The sequence below is a fragment of the Alosa pseudoharengus genome, unplaced genomic scaffold (genome assembly GCF_046254945.1).
Source record: "Alosa pseudoharengus isolate Yale_2024_CS ecotype anadromous, Long Island Sound unplaced genomic scaffold, YU_APseudo_1.1 YU_APseudo_1.1_scf_13, whole genome shotgun sequence".
NCBI classification, from domain to species: domain Eukaryota; kingdom Metazoa; phylum Chordata; class Actinopteri; order Clupeiformes; family Clupeidae; genus Alosa; species Alosa pseudoharengus.
In genome coordinates, this window is record NW_027468598.1 from 40107813 (window position 1) to 40127776 (window position 19964).

The 19964-nt window shown below is 40.9% G+C and overlaps 1 protein-coding gene across 3 annotated transcripts in view; it reads left to right on the forward strand.

Annotated features, from left to right (window-relative positions):
- The window catches only part of LOC143122188 (ferroxidase HEPHL1-like), a 133983-nt gene that overhangs the window by 2451 nt on the left and 111568 nt on the right, over window positions 1-19964 (forward strand). For all 3 annotated transcript variants that reach the window (XM_076283040.1, XM_076283042.1, XM_076283041.1), the window contains exons 2-3: window positions 11699-11904; window positions 17407-17619. In XM_076283040.1, coding sequence (XP_076139155.1) covers window positions 11699-11904; window positions 17407-17619 — 419 coding nt within the window. The remainder of the gene's footprint in view (window positions 1-11698; window positions 11905-17406; window positions 17620-19964) is intronic.

The following is a 19964-nucleotide window of genomic DNA, read 5'->3' on the forward strand; positions in this document are numbered from 1 at the left end:
GGTTTAAAATCATTGGAGTTCCCTTAACCAATCAGCAACGTTTGGTAATGACGTATGCTGTGCGCCGGAGTTCAGGCTATTACGCTTACCACTTCCGCTTCAGGCTCTTACGCTTCCCACTTCTGCTCTCAGTAGTAAACAGACCGCTGGCTAGTATGTAGGCTACCTGACCGCCAGGGCAGTCTCTTCGTTGTGGATATATCCCTAACTTGCGCTAGCCACAGACCGAGAGTTCTATACCAAAAGCGTCATGTCACCGAGATTATATCAGCTCTTGTCACACGCCAGTTTTCCTCTTATCTCTTCTCGCCGCTTATCAGACGATTGTTGTTCTACGCAGCCCGGTGACTTCGTCGGAGCTACGGAGCTTTTACTTCGTCCTACACGGGCTGTTCAGACTACACTCTTGGATAAGTTGGATTGTACTGATGACCTACGTGTTATTTAACCTGGAGCTTGCTCAGTTAAACTAACAGTTGTTCGGCATAAAACAACGCAGCCTCACCTTGAGCCATGCTCCGTGACTGGCTAACGTTACTGTCCACAAGCACGGTAGCCTCGTCTGGAGCCCAGCTCAGCCACAGGCCTCTGTCAAACACAAACACGGAGTGGTTTACCTTGAGCCCCGCTTGGTAACCTGCTAGCTCAAGTCAAGACACACAGCCTCGCCTTGAGCCCCGCTCGGTAGGCTAGTAGCTAACATTCCATTCCTTAAGTAGGCCGCATTGATTTTGTAAAGGTAATTTGAGAGTAGGGGGGAGAATAACGAGCAGCAAACGTTTATTTGAAAACATGAAAAGTAGTGATGCATGTAGTACACTTGTGCGTTTAGGTTTAGTAATCACCATCTGATAAATCAAACTTTTTTTCCAAAGCCAGTTAGAAGGAGAGTTTTACGACGTCCTTGCCATTTATAAAATTGACAAGACAAGCCTCTTGTTCCTGCTTTAATTGCGTGATGCCCTCGAGAGTTGAGACAACTTCGCGGATAGCTTCTAGCGTCTCTTCCTCCGTCGCCATTGTTGCTATAATGTTGAACTACAAGCTTCGCTGGACTACAACAAGCAACTCGGCAGGCAAGTTTCGCGTCATCACTCAACTGTTCGCTGATTGGCGCGGTTGTACGCGAACCGCATACTGTCTGTTGGGCCAGACTACGTGCGAGGCTGAAATCAAATTTTGGCCGGAAGTACGTAGGATGGTAACACCAGGCTACCAAATATAGGCCAATCCACAAAAAAATGACAGGCATTAGGACGAACGTAAAGAGGGTGCTTGTAGATGCAAGCCAGCAATATTTCTGATGATTTATTGGCGTGAAGTTTCGTGCACAATGACAAACCGGAGTGCTACATTCTCGAAAAACAATAAGCCGAGTATCCTGCCATTACATCAGTGACAAACATTACTGCAGGCTTCAACGTTGCTGTGTTTACGATTAGAAATGTCAAACAAATTTCGCCTACGTAGAACTCTATTGCACAGTTTGCATAGCCTACCGCTTTGTTCTTCTCCATAGTTTGATATACCAAAAATCCGAAGTACTTCCACACCGAACTCCTGAAGTTATTAGGGCCTATCACTCCTCTCTCTCATGTCGCACAGGTTGATCGCGTTGTCCTCCATTTTTGGCAAAACCCGAGCAGCACAGCAGCTGATTGAAACAGCTGTTTCCGGTGCGTAAAATTGGTGGGAATTTTCTTTTTAGCTTTCGCTTACTGCACTTCGGAATTCTTTTATATTCTTATATTCTTGTTTGTGAATTTTGTTTAATTCGTTTAAAATTAATAGTGTTCATATTTGGTTAAAATCGATTCCCTATTTTAGTTTTCGAAACTTGTGTTGTTTGGTCCAATCGATTGTGCAATCGATTTTCGAACGTAAAGTGACAGCCCTAGTGTAAAGGGGATATATGTTGGCATGTACAGTCCAGGAAAAAGAAATTAAACACACTAAAATATATATTTTCTGAAAGCATATAATCTATAGATAAGATATAGCACCATTTAAAACATGTCCCATCTTCCTCCATGAATGCACAATACAATGCCCTCTATTCTGTATAGGCGAATCTAGTGTAAAGGGGATATATGTTGGCATGTTAAGTCCAGGGAAAACAAATTAAACACCCAAAAATATATATTTTCTGAAAGCATATAATCTGTAGATAAGATATAACACCATTTAAAACATGTCCCATCTTCCTCCATGAATGCACAATACATTGCCCTCTATTCTGTATAGGCGAATCTAGTGTAAAGCGGATACATGTTGGCCTCTTTTGTCCAGGGAAAACAGATTAAACATCCTAAACTATATATTTTCTGAAAGCATTTAACCTGCAGATGAGATATAACACCAGTTAAGACATGTCCCATCTTCCTCCATGCCATGAACAATACATTGCCCTCTATTCTGTATTGGTGAATCTAGTGTAAAGCAGATACATTTTGACATGTACAGTCCAGGGAAAACAAATCAAACACCCTGAACTACATATTTTCTGAAAGCATATAACCTGCAGATGAGATATAACACCAGTTAAGACATGTCCCATCTTCCTCCATGCCATGAACAATGCATTGCCCTCTATTCTGTATAGGTGAATCTAGTGTAAAGGGGATACATTTTAGCCTATATTGTCCAGGCAAAACAGATTAAACACCCCAAACCATATATTTTCTAAAAGCATATAACCTCTAGATTAGGGTGGTCCTTATATGGGGTAAAAAAATGTTTTTGGAAATGTTTAACTCTCACCCTCTAAATGTGTTAGGGTATCAATAAAAACACACTGTGCAATATTTTTGAATTGTTCCTACAATATCTAGAGGTTGCTCAAGGCCTTTGAATATTTCCGGAATCGCTAATTTTTGCAGAAATTGTGCCATTTAAGAACACACAAAAAATAAAATGCAATATTATGTTTAATAACACAGGCACTGTGGTAGTGTGGTAAACAACATACAACATCAAAATCATAGAAAGAAAGAAACAAACAAACAAACAAAAATCACTTGTCATGCTTGTATGACGTAATGACAGAATGTTGAACTCAGATCGATAATTGTACGATAATGATAATGTACAGTTGTACACCTGAGATGTCCATTTTCACTCTGGGCCAGAAGAAAGTCTCTATCTTATAGATTCTTGAGATGAATGAGTGCATCCTGAAATGCAATATCAATAAGGTCTCCTAACTGGTCTATGAAGGCCTCTACGTTGGAGTCTTGGAAGTTCTCTTGGCATTTTTCTTGGCTTCTGCCATTTGTCCTGAAGTGTTTCCAGTTGTTTTATGGCATGATGTTGGGGACGAACGGGAATCCTAGCCTTGTCCTAGAATACCAAGACTTCATTGATCACAGCTATTGCACTTTCATGAATAGTTTTTTTTCAATGTTTTATGTGATACCCTTGGGTCTGGCCCTTGAGTCGTGGATCTGTTTGAGGTTTCTTCCTATATGTATCTCCAATTCTAGGGAGTTTTTCCTCACCCCTGTTACTCATGGGCTCTCTTTAAATGTTTAACATGAAACCTGCTTCTTGGAGGGTTACTTTGTTCCAGTTATTTCAGTCTCTTCTGATCCGAGTAACCATATAGCGGACTTGCTTCGTGTTGCTTCAGCCATTGTCTCAGTGTATATTGTCTACTGTGCTTCATTCACATTGAAGTGTTCTTGCTTTGATATCACAACTAAAACAGGAGTTGCTATGAAAATTGCTCACAACAGCATATTATTGGGAAATACCGGAATCAGCAGATGAGATCAGCAAATCATCATTGTAAATTTGCATGGACAATATGGAATTCCCATTTTAAGATTCATTAGGTGATGTAGGTAAAACCACCACATGTGGTCACCAATAATCAATACACATTGTCATTGACTGCATGGTCAAATAAGTCCATTGCTGTCATAAGCATATATTATTAAACAAATATACATGCTAGCACAATGTATCACATAATACGTGAAAAATCCCAAATATATGCACATTGCACAGTATGTGTTAAACTTCAAAGGTCTTGAGCAACCTCTAAATATTGATTAATATTGATAAAATCTTGCCCAATTGATTTTTTTTATTTATTCAAACATATTTGTGGGGTGAGAGCATGAACTTTTAAAAGTTGAAAAATAACGACCACCCTACTCTAGATGAGATATAACACCAGTCAAGACATGTCTTATCTTCCTCCATGCCATGGAGATGGTTAATAATCCTGTATTGCATTTGCTCTGTATTAAAACGCATTGATTTTAATTTATGGCTGAAAAAGGTAGAGCATTGAAACATTTTCAATTTTAACATTTAAAATCCTATTCTTGTTTAATTTGACCATCATTTGATATCAATTTCACCCCTGTAGGCTGAATAGTAATTGAGATATAGCCATTCTAACCTGTTGACAGCAATTTTGGCGGCCATTTTGAAAATGACCCCTTTCCCAAGGTCAGATTTTACTAGATTTTTAGTATGTTATTTAGCATGTCCAACAGTACCAGAATCTACAAAAAAACCTTTTGTATCAATTTTTTTGACGTTGAACCCTATATTGACCCGCCTAGTAGGCTAAGTCATGGTCATGACCAGCATAGCGACCGCAGGCCCGTATTAAGACAATGTGGTGCCCCTGGGCACTATACCTCAAAGCCCCCCCCCCCCCCTGTTTCCCGTGCTGTCCTCCGGTCAAAAACATCAGACATAATCAAGGGGATTTCTCTAATGTAATTTACTATTCACTTACTTACACAACTACATGTAGGCATATGAGTAGTGAGCAATATTTAAATATCTCAATTCAAAATGTTGAATTCACAGCAAAAGCACAGCACTCAATACAAAATGTCAAAATCAATAGGCCTACACATCAGTACATCAGCCCAGCATTTTCATTATGCAAACTTATCCAACTATGTAGGCTAGGCATAGCAGTGAGCACTATATTAAAATGTCTCAATTTAAAATGTCTATCAATTCAAAAAGCTAAAATCAATACACATCAGTGTAGGCCTACACATCAGGCCAGCAGCCCCCCCCCAAAAAAACACAAGACATTCCCATTATGCAGAATAGGGAAACTTCATCAGCACTGCTGACGCTGAACATCAAAACAGCAGCAGAGCCTTTAGCAGAACTCCTTCTTCCTTGATTTTGGGCAAGCAAAGGTGTGGACTACATCCCCAAAGTCCATTTCTTTGACCAACTCCGATTTAATGGTAAGCAGGGAGAGTGCAGTCAAATGCTTTTGTTATTGTCGTCCTGAGCTCATTCTTCACTCGTTTCAGTCGGGAGAACGACCTCTCACCTTCAGCATTTGTTACAGGCAGGACAGAACAATTCCTTCTGATGTTCTCACAAAAAAACTATACCTGCAACATTTTGAATCGTGGCTAAACGTCTAGAATCTTTGTTTTTCTTCAACTTTCTTTTAGCACAATCACTCAATTGATGTCAGTTCATTTTGGATGAATTTTCTGTAGCAGTTAAAAGACGATACATTTGCACGTACTTGTGGACCAGCTCAACCATGACAGATTGGGGAGGGGGAGTGATAGTGTAGCCTAATCATGTAGCCTAATCTTGATTTATTTATCATTTATTATCATTGTGACATCAGTGTTCACAAAACGAATAATGTATGGTCTTTCAACAATTTCAAGTGAATAGTATAAAAATGTATGAAAAATATTTTTAAAGCATGTGTCATGTGGTGCCTCCCAATGGTTGGTGCCCCTGGGCACAGGCCCACTGGCCCTTATGGATAATCCGGCCCTGAGCGACCGGTGGTTGAGTGTAATCATGCCAGGGCAGAAATATAGCCTACTGCCAGGGCGGGATAACTCCAGTTGTTGTTCCCATAACATCCCACAAGGTCATAAGGAAGAGGCATGTTCTCATGATAATTGCAGTAGCTTATCTACCGACACAGACATCAGAGACCAGGGGACGAGTGCTGATACATTTCTCTGATAAAGCATTCAGTGGTTGGAGTGGATGTTGCTGAAAGAGGAAACAAGCCTCTCTGTACGTGCGTGTGTGTGTGTTTTTTTTATGCTTTCAGTGTGTGAAGTGGATGTTTCTGACAGAGGAAACAAGCCTTTCCGGCCTCTGTGTGTGTGTGTTTGTGCTTTTTTTTTTTTTTAAGTATATATTTTTTGGGCTTTTTGCCTTTATTCTGACAGGACAGTGAAGACAGACAGGAAGTGAGTGGGAGACAGACAGGAAGTGAGTGGGAGACAGACAGGAAGTGAGTGGGAGAGAGAGAGAGATGGGGTGGGATCGGGACATGAGTGCAGGTCGGACTCAAACCTGGGTCCCCGTGGGTGTTCATGGTACGGACGCTGTAGCCTCAGCACCCCCGTGTTTGTGCTTTCAGTGGGTGAAGTGGATGCTTCTGAAAGAGGAAACACGCCTCTCCGGCCTCTGAAACTCAAGGCATAGTGTGTGTGTGTGTGTGTGTGTGTTTGTGTGTGCTCAGTGTGGCTCGTGTGTGTGTGTAGTCCGACTGTCAGTCCTACAAGTCCTACGTCTGGCTGTGACCACGTGTTGTGCTTTTATTTACTTAATTGTTGTGCTTTTATTTACTTAATTGTTGTGCTTTTATTTACGTAGTTGTTGTGTTTTTTTTATTTATTTTTTTATGTTTTCCACATGCATCATATATGGGTGTGATCGTAGTCAAAGGTGCACATAAACGCAGGCAGTGCTGGAAATAAAACATCTCCACAGCACCGCCTAGTGGTGGAAATGAAACTGTTCAGATTTGCACAAGATTTGCATGTGGTCTAGTCATATCAGACAAGCTCACTGGGTTGTGTGGGATTCTGACCACCTAATAGGAAGCCAGCCATGCTGAATGGAATGCCAGATTTTCATGTAGCGTTCTGAGGGGCTTTGGTTGGTTGAAAACTCATGACCATGCATTAGAGGTCACTTTGTATTTCCTGACCATGCATTAGAGGTCACCTTGTATCTGATGACCATCATAAAGGCCTGTGCTTTGCTCAGCCTAAGTAAATAAAAGAAGCTAGTTAAATAGGCAATAGACCTTGACAGTCCCACCCTTCCTCCGAGAGAGCTTAGTTTCCGGAAGTAAGTTTCCCATTCACTTCTCCCATCGACGTCTGGGAAAATCCGTTTCTAAAGAGTTTTAGACCATGCCTTAGGCTAACCAGCTACGGCGTAACTCATAAGCATGCAACATATCATTTTGAGTGAAAAAACAAACTAAAAATCAAAAAAAAAAGACAGGTACAAGACTGTGTACATATTTTCATTTCCGAAGGTAGGAACTACTCATCCCTTAAACCACCGCGCCTCACTGAATAATATATAAAGTCCAAGGCACAACCGCCAAAAGCCATTTGAACAACTTGATGACAGCCATGCGCCCCTTTTCCTCCAAACAGTGATTTGTAGTGAATATATATGCAGTTAATAGCAATTTTAGTAGTAATTGTATAAATTATAGTGTTTTGTATATTGTTAAAATTCATATTGTTCATATTGTTCATAAATTTAAATTATTGTGTATCGAATTGTATATTTATCATTGTGTATTTTGTATTGTGTGTGTGTGAAAGCGGTTAACGTTAACATTAGCAACACGGTGCAGTGCTGTTGACTGCCATCACGCTCAGTTTGTCGGTCTGATGCATGGACCGGTGCTCTTGGACCCCCATCATGTTCAGTTTATTTACTTGCCGTGAATTATTACACAAAATGTTCATTAAATGCATGAAGGAGTATGATTGATATGACTCCTACAGTATGAAAACTACGGTAGCCTAGCTAAAGTTAACTAATGTTAGCTAGCATTACCAGTCTCCCTGTAAAACTCACCACAACTTTGTAGGTCTTGTCCCTCATGCTGGCCCTTACAAAACCCACAAGCTGACTTTTGTTTATGTAGCCGTGACAACGCATGTGCATTTCAGGCAGCAGTTTTCAAAGAAAACTAAGCGAATTAAGTCTAGGCCTACTATGTGAAGGTAGTCCTATTTGCGTTGCATACTGTGGTAAAGACATAGGCTACCGGTAGGCTATAAGGTCGTCTCGTTCAACTGGAGGAGGATTTCCTCGAGTTGCCCCAATTGGGACTATAGTTTCAAAGACTGTTGCAGTTCATTTCAAGACTTTTCGTCAATGGTAAGACTAGAATCAGAGAGGGTTCAAGCGAAGTAATCAAGGATCTTTGCTTGGGCCTCTTGTTAATGTGCGCTGTGTGTGACCTGCGTGCGTGCACGCTCATCTGATTCTGTAGACAATTAAGAATTCCATTTGTTGTTTGTTCCGTTTAATGGGCTAAAGAAAGGCTATCCACAAACGTTAACGTTTATGGTGCTTTCTATTTGTCTCGTAAATCATCGTACACCCACCCGTACAACATGTACGAATGAGTTGCTTTAGGAACGCGTTTCTCTCGAGCCACGAGGGGCATTAGCAGGAGGCTAGTCATTGTTATTGTTTTGTGCTACATGTAGCCTCTAGCTAAACGGCTGGAAAACAAATTGTTACATTGTATTGCACGCACAGCAAGATCGGGCAATGCATGAATTGGTCACCAGATTGAAGCAGCAATGTAATCTAGTGTTTGTCGTAAGGTCGTACGTCCACCTCGGGGTACCCTCAAGTACTCCGAGGTAGGGCTGTAACGATACACCAACCTCACGATTCGGTTTGTATCACGATTTTTGACCCACGGTTCGATATGAACCTCGATTCTTTTCTTTTTTTTTGGGGGGGGGGGGGGTTAGACATTTTATTAGCATTTTAATAGCCTACCTTAGAACACCAGATGATTACAATATAATATATAGTATAATATGTCTGTATTATTTTATATAGTGATATAAAAAGAGTTTAGCCTAGGCTACTGAATGTCTGATATTTATGACAGCACACTTCTTTATGCAGATTAGCCTATACTATTTTTATGACAATTACCTCTTTAATTCAGCTGTCTGGTTGAAGCCTGGAAATATTGGAAACAAAGTAGCATAGTTGGCTAGCTTATCATAGTCTGATTGGACTGTTCAGTTTCCTCATGTGTGTTTAAGTTTCAAGGTAATACTTGTTCTCCTTGGGACAGGCCCTTTTGGGAAACGTTGGTAGCCTTTTGAGATGATCAGCTGAGTTAACTTGAATGCAAGAGTTTTAAACAAATATGTGCAGCATGCTAATGATTCTAAGCGGATTTAATAGTAATTTAGCTAGTCGTCTTCTATGCGTCCTTGCTTTCACGATTGTGAATGTTTTATTTGGATTGTGTTGGCCGAGCCGCGCGTGTTCATTGAGCAGGAGAGGGAGGGAGAGTGAGAGGGAGAGAGAGCGAGAGGGAGGGAGAGCGAGAGAGAGCGGGGCAAGGAGAGGGGGTTTACTTCTACTGTATACTGTTTGGTAAAGTTGAACACATAGTCTACAATGAAAGCAACGAGAGGTAGGCCTATGAAATTATCTATTTATTAATTTATTTATTTTGGACAACGTATGCTACCGGTAAGTAAAGCGGGAGATGTGTGTTGCTTATACGGCCACATAAGCTGCAAAGCACTGCGTGAAACACTAGAAAGGGTGTGTCGCGGTTCTGCATTTTCATACCGCGACACAGTATCGTGGATATGAGTGTCGCGATTCCGGTTTCGAATCGCATATCGTTACAGCCCTACTCCGAGGTAAAGTGGGCGTGCCTGCCCAAAATGCCACAAGAAAGCTGGGTACCGTAAAACTTCAAATAATCGCCGAGTCCCTAAGAGACGCCTGTCTCTTTTAAACGCCTGGCGTGGCTACAGGTTTGGGTTAAAGGCCGGTCTCCAGTAGAAGCCTGGTCTGTTTTTTAGTTTCGGGTTGTATTTAATGTTCTAAAACCCGTCAGATCGTCTGTTTAAAGATTCGCAATGACACGAAACCGTTACAGAAAGGAGGTTACAGCAGTGTGAATTAGATGTTGCACGTCGTTACAAGCCGTCGCAAAGCATTCACATGTCTGGTCACAGTTGCAAGGTTTTAGAATGTTGCATCAAGTTGCTGCTCATCTCGTTGCGAATCTTGGGTGTGATTTGGGCTTAAGTATGGCGCAGACTGCGGACGTTATGATTAGATGGCATTAAAAGACTGCGGTGGGGAAAAGCTAGAGTTCCAAATTGTATAAAGTTTTTTCCAATATGAACTATGCCTATATGTCCGACTTCGTCATCGTTCAATTCATCCCTTGTGTTCATTTGCGGATAGGCCGATGGTAAGCTTGTTTTTATGCTGGCAACAAAACCAGAACGGTTCGCAAACGTTATTCTTTATTCTAAATGCCATGGCGATAAAGAGAAAGAAGTCAGAAAAGGAATTTACCTTAGACTAGGCTATATCAGAGCCCGTCTACGGACATTTTCTGGCTATATAACCTACTGAAATAGATTAATGATGTAAAGTCACGTGCGCTTATGGGACTGGTGTGTGCGCGCACAGTTTTTATTGATGAGTCGGAGTGGCAAGTGCTGCGCATAGTTGCAGTGGAATGTGGCTGCCCAGGGCATTATAAAACTTCTCACTCTTAGAACTACTCATACACGACGGTGAAATGGCGTATTTAGCTGTCTAAATTCGAATCATATGCTGAGGGAGAAATCGTCGGACATCCATGATTATTTTGTTATTCAGCACCCCTGGTCAAAAATATGTTCCCGCGCACCTGGAAGTAGGCTATGATTTGAATGTAGACTGTTGTCAAATTTGGCAAATACAAAACGGGAGAAACAGTATGGTTCATGCTCTCTCATGCTGTTTCATTCCTGCCGAAAAGGAGGGAGAATGAAACATTAAGCACGTTCCACTTTTGCATAAATAATTCCTGAATGGTTTTGGTCAGGGCTGATAATGCAACTGTATTTGACAAAGGACCGATATAGGCTATTTGCTTGTGACAAAATATGAGCTTTCAGTGTGATACGATCTCTTTGTAGATTACGTTTAATTAAAACGTGTTTCATCTGTTCTGGCTATCCCAGCTATTTGGATCTTACTGTATCTCACTCAATGAACAACATCTCAACACTAATGATCCGTAATTGTCATCAGATAGCCTAGTCATATAGGTAGACATTCAGTGTGTTTGAAATAATTAATTCGATAATATTTTCCATCTTTGCAGAGGAAAAGTTTTGTGTAAAGGGAATTAAAGGCCTGTCTCATATAGACGCCTGTCTCTAATACTAGCCGGTGCAGTTTGGCGATTTGGGAAAATAAAAGCCCGGCTATTATTTGGAGTTTTACGGTAATTTACACTTTCCAACTCGGGCGGCGGATTTACGAGACAAATAGAAAGCACCATTAATCACTAGCATGGGAATAACTGAGGCATCATCTGCGTCGGGCTCGGGTCGGGTTCAGACATAAAAATGAAAATGCCTGTCGAGTTCGCGTCGGGTTCAGACACAACTCTGTCGGACGCGGGCCGGGTTTGGACAGAAATTTGGGGCCCGAACCGCACTCTATTGTAGAGGTGGAGAGTATCTGAAGGCTGGTGGTGTGTAACGCGTTCTGTGTGTGTGTGTGTGTGTTGTAGAGGTGGAGAGTATCTGAAGGCTGGTGGTGTGTAACACGTTGTGTGTGTGTGTGTGTGTGTGTTGTAGAGGTGGAGAGTATCTGAAGGCTGGTGGTGTGTAACGCGTTGTGTGTGTGTTGTTGTGTGTTGTAGTGGTGGAGAGTATCTGAAGGCTTTGTACAGACAGTACACGGACGACTCCTACACTACCGAGGTCCCCAAACCCAGCTGGCTGGGCTTCCTTGGCCCTGTCATCCGGGCGCAGGTTGATGATGTCATTGTTGTGCACCTGAAGAACTTTGCCATTAGGCCCTATTCCATACATCCCCACGGGCTTTTCTACAAAAAAGACTCGGAAGGTAACACACACACACACACACACACACACACACACACACAGACATGCACAAACATACACACACACACACACAAACACACAGACATGCACAAACATACACACACACACACACACACACACAGACATGCACAAACATACACACACACACACACACATGCACAAACATACACACACACACACACGTACACACACAGACATGCACAAACATACACACACACACACAGAGACATGCACAAACACACACACACACACACACACACACACACACACACACACAGACATGCACAAACATACACACACACACATACACACACAGACATGCACAAACACACACACACACATACACACACAGACATGCACAAACACACACACACACACATACACACACAGACATGCACACACACACACACACACATACACACACAGACATGCACAAACACACACACACACAGACATGCACAAACATACACACACACTAAGTTCACGCTAGTTCGAATCAGTTCAAATCCGCAAATTCACATCCACACACATGCACACACACACACACACACACGTACATCAGTGGCCGTGGGGGGGGGGGGGGGGGTCATTTAGAGGTAAATGAAGGGGCCTTACAGAGAGTCAAGTCAAGTCAGTTTTATTTTTAAAGCGCATTTAACATGCACATAGTGCAATCCAAAGCGCTCCACAAACAAGACACATAACAACAAGACACAAGATGCCGGATGGAGCGGCGTAGTCGCCAGCGTACCCATGACATCAAGACATGACAAATAGACTACATTTAAAAAATAACAAAATACAAAAAATGCCGGACGGAGCGTCGTAGTCGCCAGCGTACCCATGACACCAAGACATACAAGACAGACAACAAAACAAATATACAAATATATTTAAAAATTAAAAAAAGAACGTAGCGTTATCAGTGTCATGGACAAACCGCAGATTGCGAACGCTGTCAGACCCAAGTTTCCGTCGTATTTATCAAACTAGTGTAAACTGCGCCTTTCTCTGCCTTTCTTCGCCCATAAACGCAATTTACGAACGTCCACAACTGAATGGCAGAGCCTATACAAGCGCAGTTGAATGAAGTTAACTGATGACAACATTAAAAAGAATCAAACGTTTAGCGATCATGAAATTATACCATACATGATAAAATGTCAACAAGCAAGGAGATAATGAAGATCAGTAGTTTTACTCAAAGTACTTGTGCACGTAGGCTATGGAAAATTGGTCAAATCTAGCAAGTAGGAAAGTTTAAGTGAATGACGTGAAAGTGAAAGTAAGACATTCAAAAGGCCAACGAAAGTTAAGGTTGCTTTTGATAGTACAAATACTTACAAAACTGGTGCTCTAAATAGCGATTATGTTGTCTTTGAAAGGTTCTCTTATTGACGCATTGAACTGCAATTTGGATTACCACCTGCTTTTACAAGGCGGAAGTATTTAGGTGCAGAATAGACGTGCGCTTTCAGGAGCAGTCTTTGTACATACCACGGAATACATAATTAGGCGCTTTTTACGCTTCCCCTCCCATCTTTTTACGCTGAACTCCCACTTTCCCCTAGATCCTCCTGTGAATGCATATGCATGACACGAAAAACGCAATTAGCCATGTTCAGCTCCCGCGACAAGCAGTTTGCGCTTTTACATCATCGCGGCCTGTTTGTACATACCTTGCAATGATTTTCCACGCACATTGCGAAACAAATACGCCTGAAGTGGGCGCAAACGCGTTAGTACATCTGGCCCTCTGTGTCAGGTTCTAAAGCTAAGGATTCATATAAACTCTGTCAGGTTCTAAAGCTAAAGATTCATATAAACTCTGTCAGGTTCTAAAGCTAAAGATTCATATAAACTCTGTGTCTTGTTCTAAAGCTAAAGATTCATATAAACTCTGTGTCAGATTCTAAAGCTAAAGATTCATATAAACTCTTGTCAGGTTCTAAAGCTAAAGATTCATATAAACTCTGTGTCAGGTTCTAAAGCTAAAGATTCATATAAACTCTGTCAGGTTCTAAAGCTAAAGATTCATATGTCAGGTTCTAAAGCTAAAGATTCATATAAACTCTGTGTCAGGTTCTACTTTGATGCCCCCTAACCATTTGCAAGTAGCCTAGACAACGGCCCCTAAATCTGCTCATCTCCCCTCTCCCCATGACAACAGCCCCTAAATCTGCTCATTTGCCTTCTCCTCCCCATGACAACAGCCCCTAAATCTGCTCATTTGCCCTCTCCCCATGTGTTCCACTGCAGTGCAACCTCCAAACCCAGCTCTGCTTCACTCATTTGCTCTTATCTAGCTATTCAAGGCTCAGGTTTTCATGACATCTAAGCTTGATAGCGTCAGCTAGTGAAGGTTACCATTCAAAGCCTGCTAGTTAATCTTAGCAGTAGCAGTCATGTTCAAATTTGCTGAAATTCGCTTTCAACTGAATTAGACCTAAATGGACCAGTAAAAACACTTCTAAGATTTCCAGATACCTGAGCTGTGTAATAAGTACAATCTGAACCAGAGATCTGGCAACCTATATGGACTTTATTTTGTGCAGTTCTCTTTCCGCTGAGTAAAAAGAAAATAATGGATGTGTGTAATTATTAGTAAAATGTTGCTGTGGAATGTATATATGTAATGTATGCAAGGCAATGTAAATGTAAAAATGACAAATAAAACACAATTATCACAGTATCAGTCCCCTCACAGTACAATCAACAATGGCAAGGTGAGAGCAAGTGCAGTTCAGTTGGATTGTTTAAATAATAAAAGTCCTTTTAGGTATTAAAGAAAATGTTAAAAGTCCCTTTGAATAAAATTCAAAAATAGTTTCCAATGTGCTCCCTTCCTGTGTGGGAAAAGAGCGCTTATCTGTAATCCACGTACGATTCTGGAAGTTCACGCCGACGCTGAAGAAAACTTGCTGCAGCAGGCTGGGAGGTCGACACGCGGAATCTCTTTGGACAGGCTCGCCATCGTAGCTCGTCTCTTTGGACAGGCTCGCCATCGTAGCTCGTCTGAAATCCACTGAAATCTTCTATCCCGTAAAAAAAACTATCTACACAGAACAGTGTAACAGTTACCATCAGACATTTATTTTCTGTGAGATCACATTTAAACTTTTGCTATAGCATCAAACTATCAACAGGCATAACGCCATAATACTGCCATAAAAGGATGCTACATCTCAGCTGCAGCAAGCTGATAGCTAGCACAAATGAATGGTAAGCCAGCACGGCTAACCAACCTTGAGCAGACAGTATGTACATAAAAATAGTTCGGAAACACACCCGTAATTCACAAGGAAAATGTATAACAATTAGGGCTGTCAATCGATTAAAAAAAAAAATCTAATTAATTACATACTCTGTGATTAATTAATCTAAATTAATCCCATATATAATTTTTGCTGTGAAAGTATTTTAAATATTTAAATTCAAATGAATCATTGAATAATCAGCATTAGTGACATTAAAGTTCAAAAACTCTTTTATTATTATTTTCACTGTTCAAATAATGGCCATAATAATCTACGATAATAACCTAATATGCTGAGGAAATAAATTCAAAAGTGCTTCGGGAAGAAGTTTTTTTTCACATACAATGCATTTCAGGCCACAAATATAACCTAGGGGACACAATGAAAATCAACACCCCTCAATGTCAACACTATTTCTTTGCATTGACGTGCGACTTTAGAGTTGACAAACTCCGGTGATATGCAAATTCCTTGCTACAGACATTGCAGAGGACTTTATTTTTATCAACTTTATTTTTATCAACACCATCAGGCCGTTTTTTAAAAGTAAATGTTCCAATCAATGATCTAGGCAGTACATTTTCTTCTCTCTCCTTTATTTTACAGTCTAAAGGTTACTGACTAGAACGGCTTAGGGTCAAAGGTCATACGGAATCGATTAATCTGCGCTATTTTTTTTAATCAGTTATTTTTTCTCAAATTAATTAATCGAAATTAATCAGTTATTTTGACAGCCCTAATAACAATACATGTTTTTTACTTTAAAGTACCGACTAACTGTTGAATTAACATCAGTTTCTAAGCATATTAGCAAGCTAATATCACAACGTGGGTTCATTAGCTACGCAGATATGCGTCAGGTACGTTCAAAGTTTAAACCAAAACAGCCAAAGAAAATGCGGAACTACCACTCAAATTCAGCAAATAAAAGTGTCTAGTGTTTGTATAAATGCTTCGACTGTTTTTTTTGTGAGCTTTCAAAGTCTCCAATTCACCATAAGATCAAATGCATAAACATAAAAAGATGCAAATCTCTCGGCCACTCACCCTTTGTCAAGCCTATATCATGTATTTGTCATATATTTCGTCATTGAAGATTACTTAAAAATAGTGTTAAAATGCTGTGTCGTCTCGTCTCGTTCTTGTGAACTCAATATCGTGTATTGTCTCGTCTCGTTCTTGTGAACTCAATATCGTGTATTGTCTCGTTCTCGTGAACTCAATATCGTGTTTTGTATCGTCTCGTTATTGTGAACTCAATATTGTGTATTGTCTCGTTCTCGTGAACTCAATATTGTGTATTGTCTCGTCTTAACCCTTTAGCCGCCAGGGTTTAAAAAAAATAAATTGTATATAGGATAGTATGAACAGAAGTTTATGAAGGGGGTAAATTTACTCATCTAATTTGCATATTATGACGTCACTGGATGGGAACCACCGTGAATTATGCACATTTCAGTAAATACTAGATGTTGAACATATTTGAGCAGTTTTACTTTCTTTTTTTTCATTTCACCCACATAACAAATGAACAGGAAAACAGTCACATGTAAACCAACAATAGTAAACTATTACTATAATCACAAACCCTATGCTACTATACAATAAAGTAGCCTGGTCAAATCAGTTCCTATCGCGGGTGACTTTGAAGTTCTTCAGAGCCCTATTTTTACAACCCCTGCTGTCTATACCACGTCCATTACGGACACTATCATCACTATTGCCACTGGCACCTCCAGCTATGTTGGGCAGAGGGTCAAAATAAGCATGGTATGCTTAGTGGACACTGTCGCAAAGAGTGTCACAGACGCTCCATGACTATCAGTCAATAGACGATCGATCATATTCTCCAAAAGGCAGATATTCTCCTTTAGAATCAGAATAGGTGAATAACAGATCCAAGACTTCATCACACGTGATTTTTTTTTTCAACATTTGGTGTATTTCTGCTTCAATTTGTGCAAAACTATGGCCCGCATCACTTCCGCGTTATGGATGAAATGCACTGAAAATGAAATTCAATCGAAGCTCTGGGTGTCTGCCAACTAGTGGTCAAGAGTACAAATGAGATTTTACACTGTACTCGCGTCTATCGTCTGTTTTATTCAGTAACGACGCTTGTCGCAATATTGCGACTTGGGTGGTTAGAGGGTTAAAGGCTAAGTGTATCGACACTCCCCTAGTGACCTCTACCCTGACACACTTCATCTCAGTGTGTGTGTGTGTGTGTGTGTGTGTGCGTGCAGGTGCCCTCTACCCTGACAACACTTCAGGTCAATGGAAAGCTGATGATGCAGTTCCACCAGGCCACAGCCACACCTACACCTGGATCGTCCAATCAGAGTTCGGTCCTGCAGAGGGTGACGCCCCTTGCCTCAGCTGGGCTTATCACTCACATGTCGACGCCCCCAAAGACATCCCATCAGGACTCATAGGACCTCTGCTGACCTGCAGGAAAGGTAACACACACACACTCACACACTCACACACACGCGCGCACACACACACACTCACACACACATGCGCGCACACACACACACTCACACACACACGCACACTCACACACACACACTCACACACACACTCACACACACACGCGCGCACACACACACACTCACACACACACGCGCGCACACACACACTCACACACACACACACACTCACACTGACTTGACTTGACTTGACTTGACTTGACTTGACTCACACTCACACACACTCACACACACACTCACACGGGCGCAGGAGATATATTGAAAGTGAGGGGGACCAAATTGTGAACACAAACCCATAGTGAAATCAGATTTCCAGATACCGGATCGCCACCTCTGGCCCACTTTCGACCATCATATTTTAAACTGGCCACAATATTAAGATAATGACATTGATTGTTTTTTAAAATATTTTTTGATAAAAATGTCAAAACTGTGAGATGAGCACAACGCCAGATCTGCACTCAGACCAGCTTCTTTCTATGTGCAATTCTACTTTTATTTATTTATTTTAGATTTATTATACACTATTTGGGCCAATGGTAGATAGATAGATAGATAGATAGATACTTTATTGATCCCTAGGGGAAATTCAAGTGGTGGAATACTCTAAAAGCAACATGGGATGTTGATATTTTATGAAGCCATGATTGAATCATCATGCCTATGATCCAAACATAGACTACATGATCAATTAAATTGTCTGGTATAAACCAAATCAACTCTCCACTATGTGTTTGCAGGTAATATTTATGCAACGTTAGAACATGTTGGCTTAACAAGTTCAGAGTCCAGTCCAGAACACACAGAAAATTGCAACAGAAAGTTGACTTTATAATCAACTATTTGTTCCAACAGCATTTAAACAAAGCATTTATACAATTGAAAAAAAAAACTGTTACTGTAGTAAGTGTACCAAAGAGCTCCCCACGTCTGTGACAGGCAGACGTGACACCGCTAAATTCTCAGCTTGTTTATACCCCACACTGAACGCGCAAGAATGCTGTCCCACTGTTGGGTGTGGTAGCCTGCTCTCTGGGATGTATGCACAAGGTAACTGACGTATCCAATTTGTGTCTTGAAATTATGTTTGAAATAAATGTCTTAGAACAAAAACATTGGGTATAGACTTGTATTTTATAGTTAGGCTAGTAGTGAAAACGAGTTGATCAGTAGGCTATTGAGTTTGTTATCAATAAACATAACAGCTAATGTCATGTTGAGCAGGAGAGTAGGCTACCATAAATCCTCAAATTATGCTCGGGATTGATTCTATTTATAGCCGGACAAATAAAGGCAGGTTCCCATATACAAGACGGGGTAACAATTGCCTATACCAACAATTGCCATAAGTCCACCAGCACTAGAAGACATTGTTTCGATTTAAGTCAATGAAATTACACCTCTTCTTAATATTTTATTATATTGTTGGTTGGATTAATAGGCTACGGTTGGCAAAGAAAAGTCGTTTTCCTACCATGGGTCTCCAACACCAACACACGTTTTCAAGCTCACTCTCTTGCCGCCCCTTTCGAGGTAATTGCCAGGCTGAAGCCTAGGCTACTACATTTAAACACAATTGTTGCGCGACTCAAAGCATTCCAGCCTACGAATTTAATAAAAAGTACTCAATTTAGGCTACTTGGCTACGCAAAAAGGTTTCTATTAGGCTACAGCACAATTAGGCTACACAGCTGCCTTGTCTCGCAATACTTTTTCACTTCAATGTCACAATCCTGACACTTTTTCAACTGCATAAAACATAACAGTGAACCATCAAATATCTCCCAAGATTTCAGTGCCCATCAGTCTCAACATTTAGCAATATAATCAAACAGTCCAAAAGTAAATTAAATCCTAAACCAAACCAAAAATGTTATGCTTTTGATAGCCTCCCGTTATGCCGCTCCAAACGAAACGCATGAAATGCAGGTTAGAAATTAAAAAAGCCTGCCTTGAATAGCCTACCAGCTTGCCTCAAATAAAGATGCTGTGCTTTGCAAAAGACCCCAGCCATAATTTGAGGATTTACGCTAAGCAAGTAGCCTGGATTATTTTATGATGGTTGTTAGTAGACAAACTGGTTTCAGATATCCAACAGAGTGAATATGAGATTGTGCAGTCTTACACTGTAGATGGCTGTGGTTAGTGATGTGATGCTGTTAATGGGGAGTTTTACATAGTTAGCGCAAACCCTATATGTTATTATTTATTTAGCGTTCCTATAAGGCTTTTTTCCCTTATCAAAAGTGAGGGGGACGACGGCCGTCTCTTCAGCACTGCGGGGGACACGTCCCCCACGTCCCCCCGTGCCT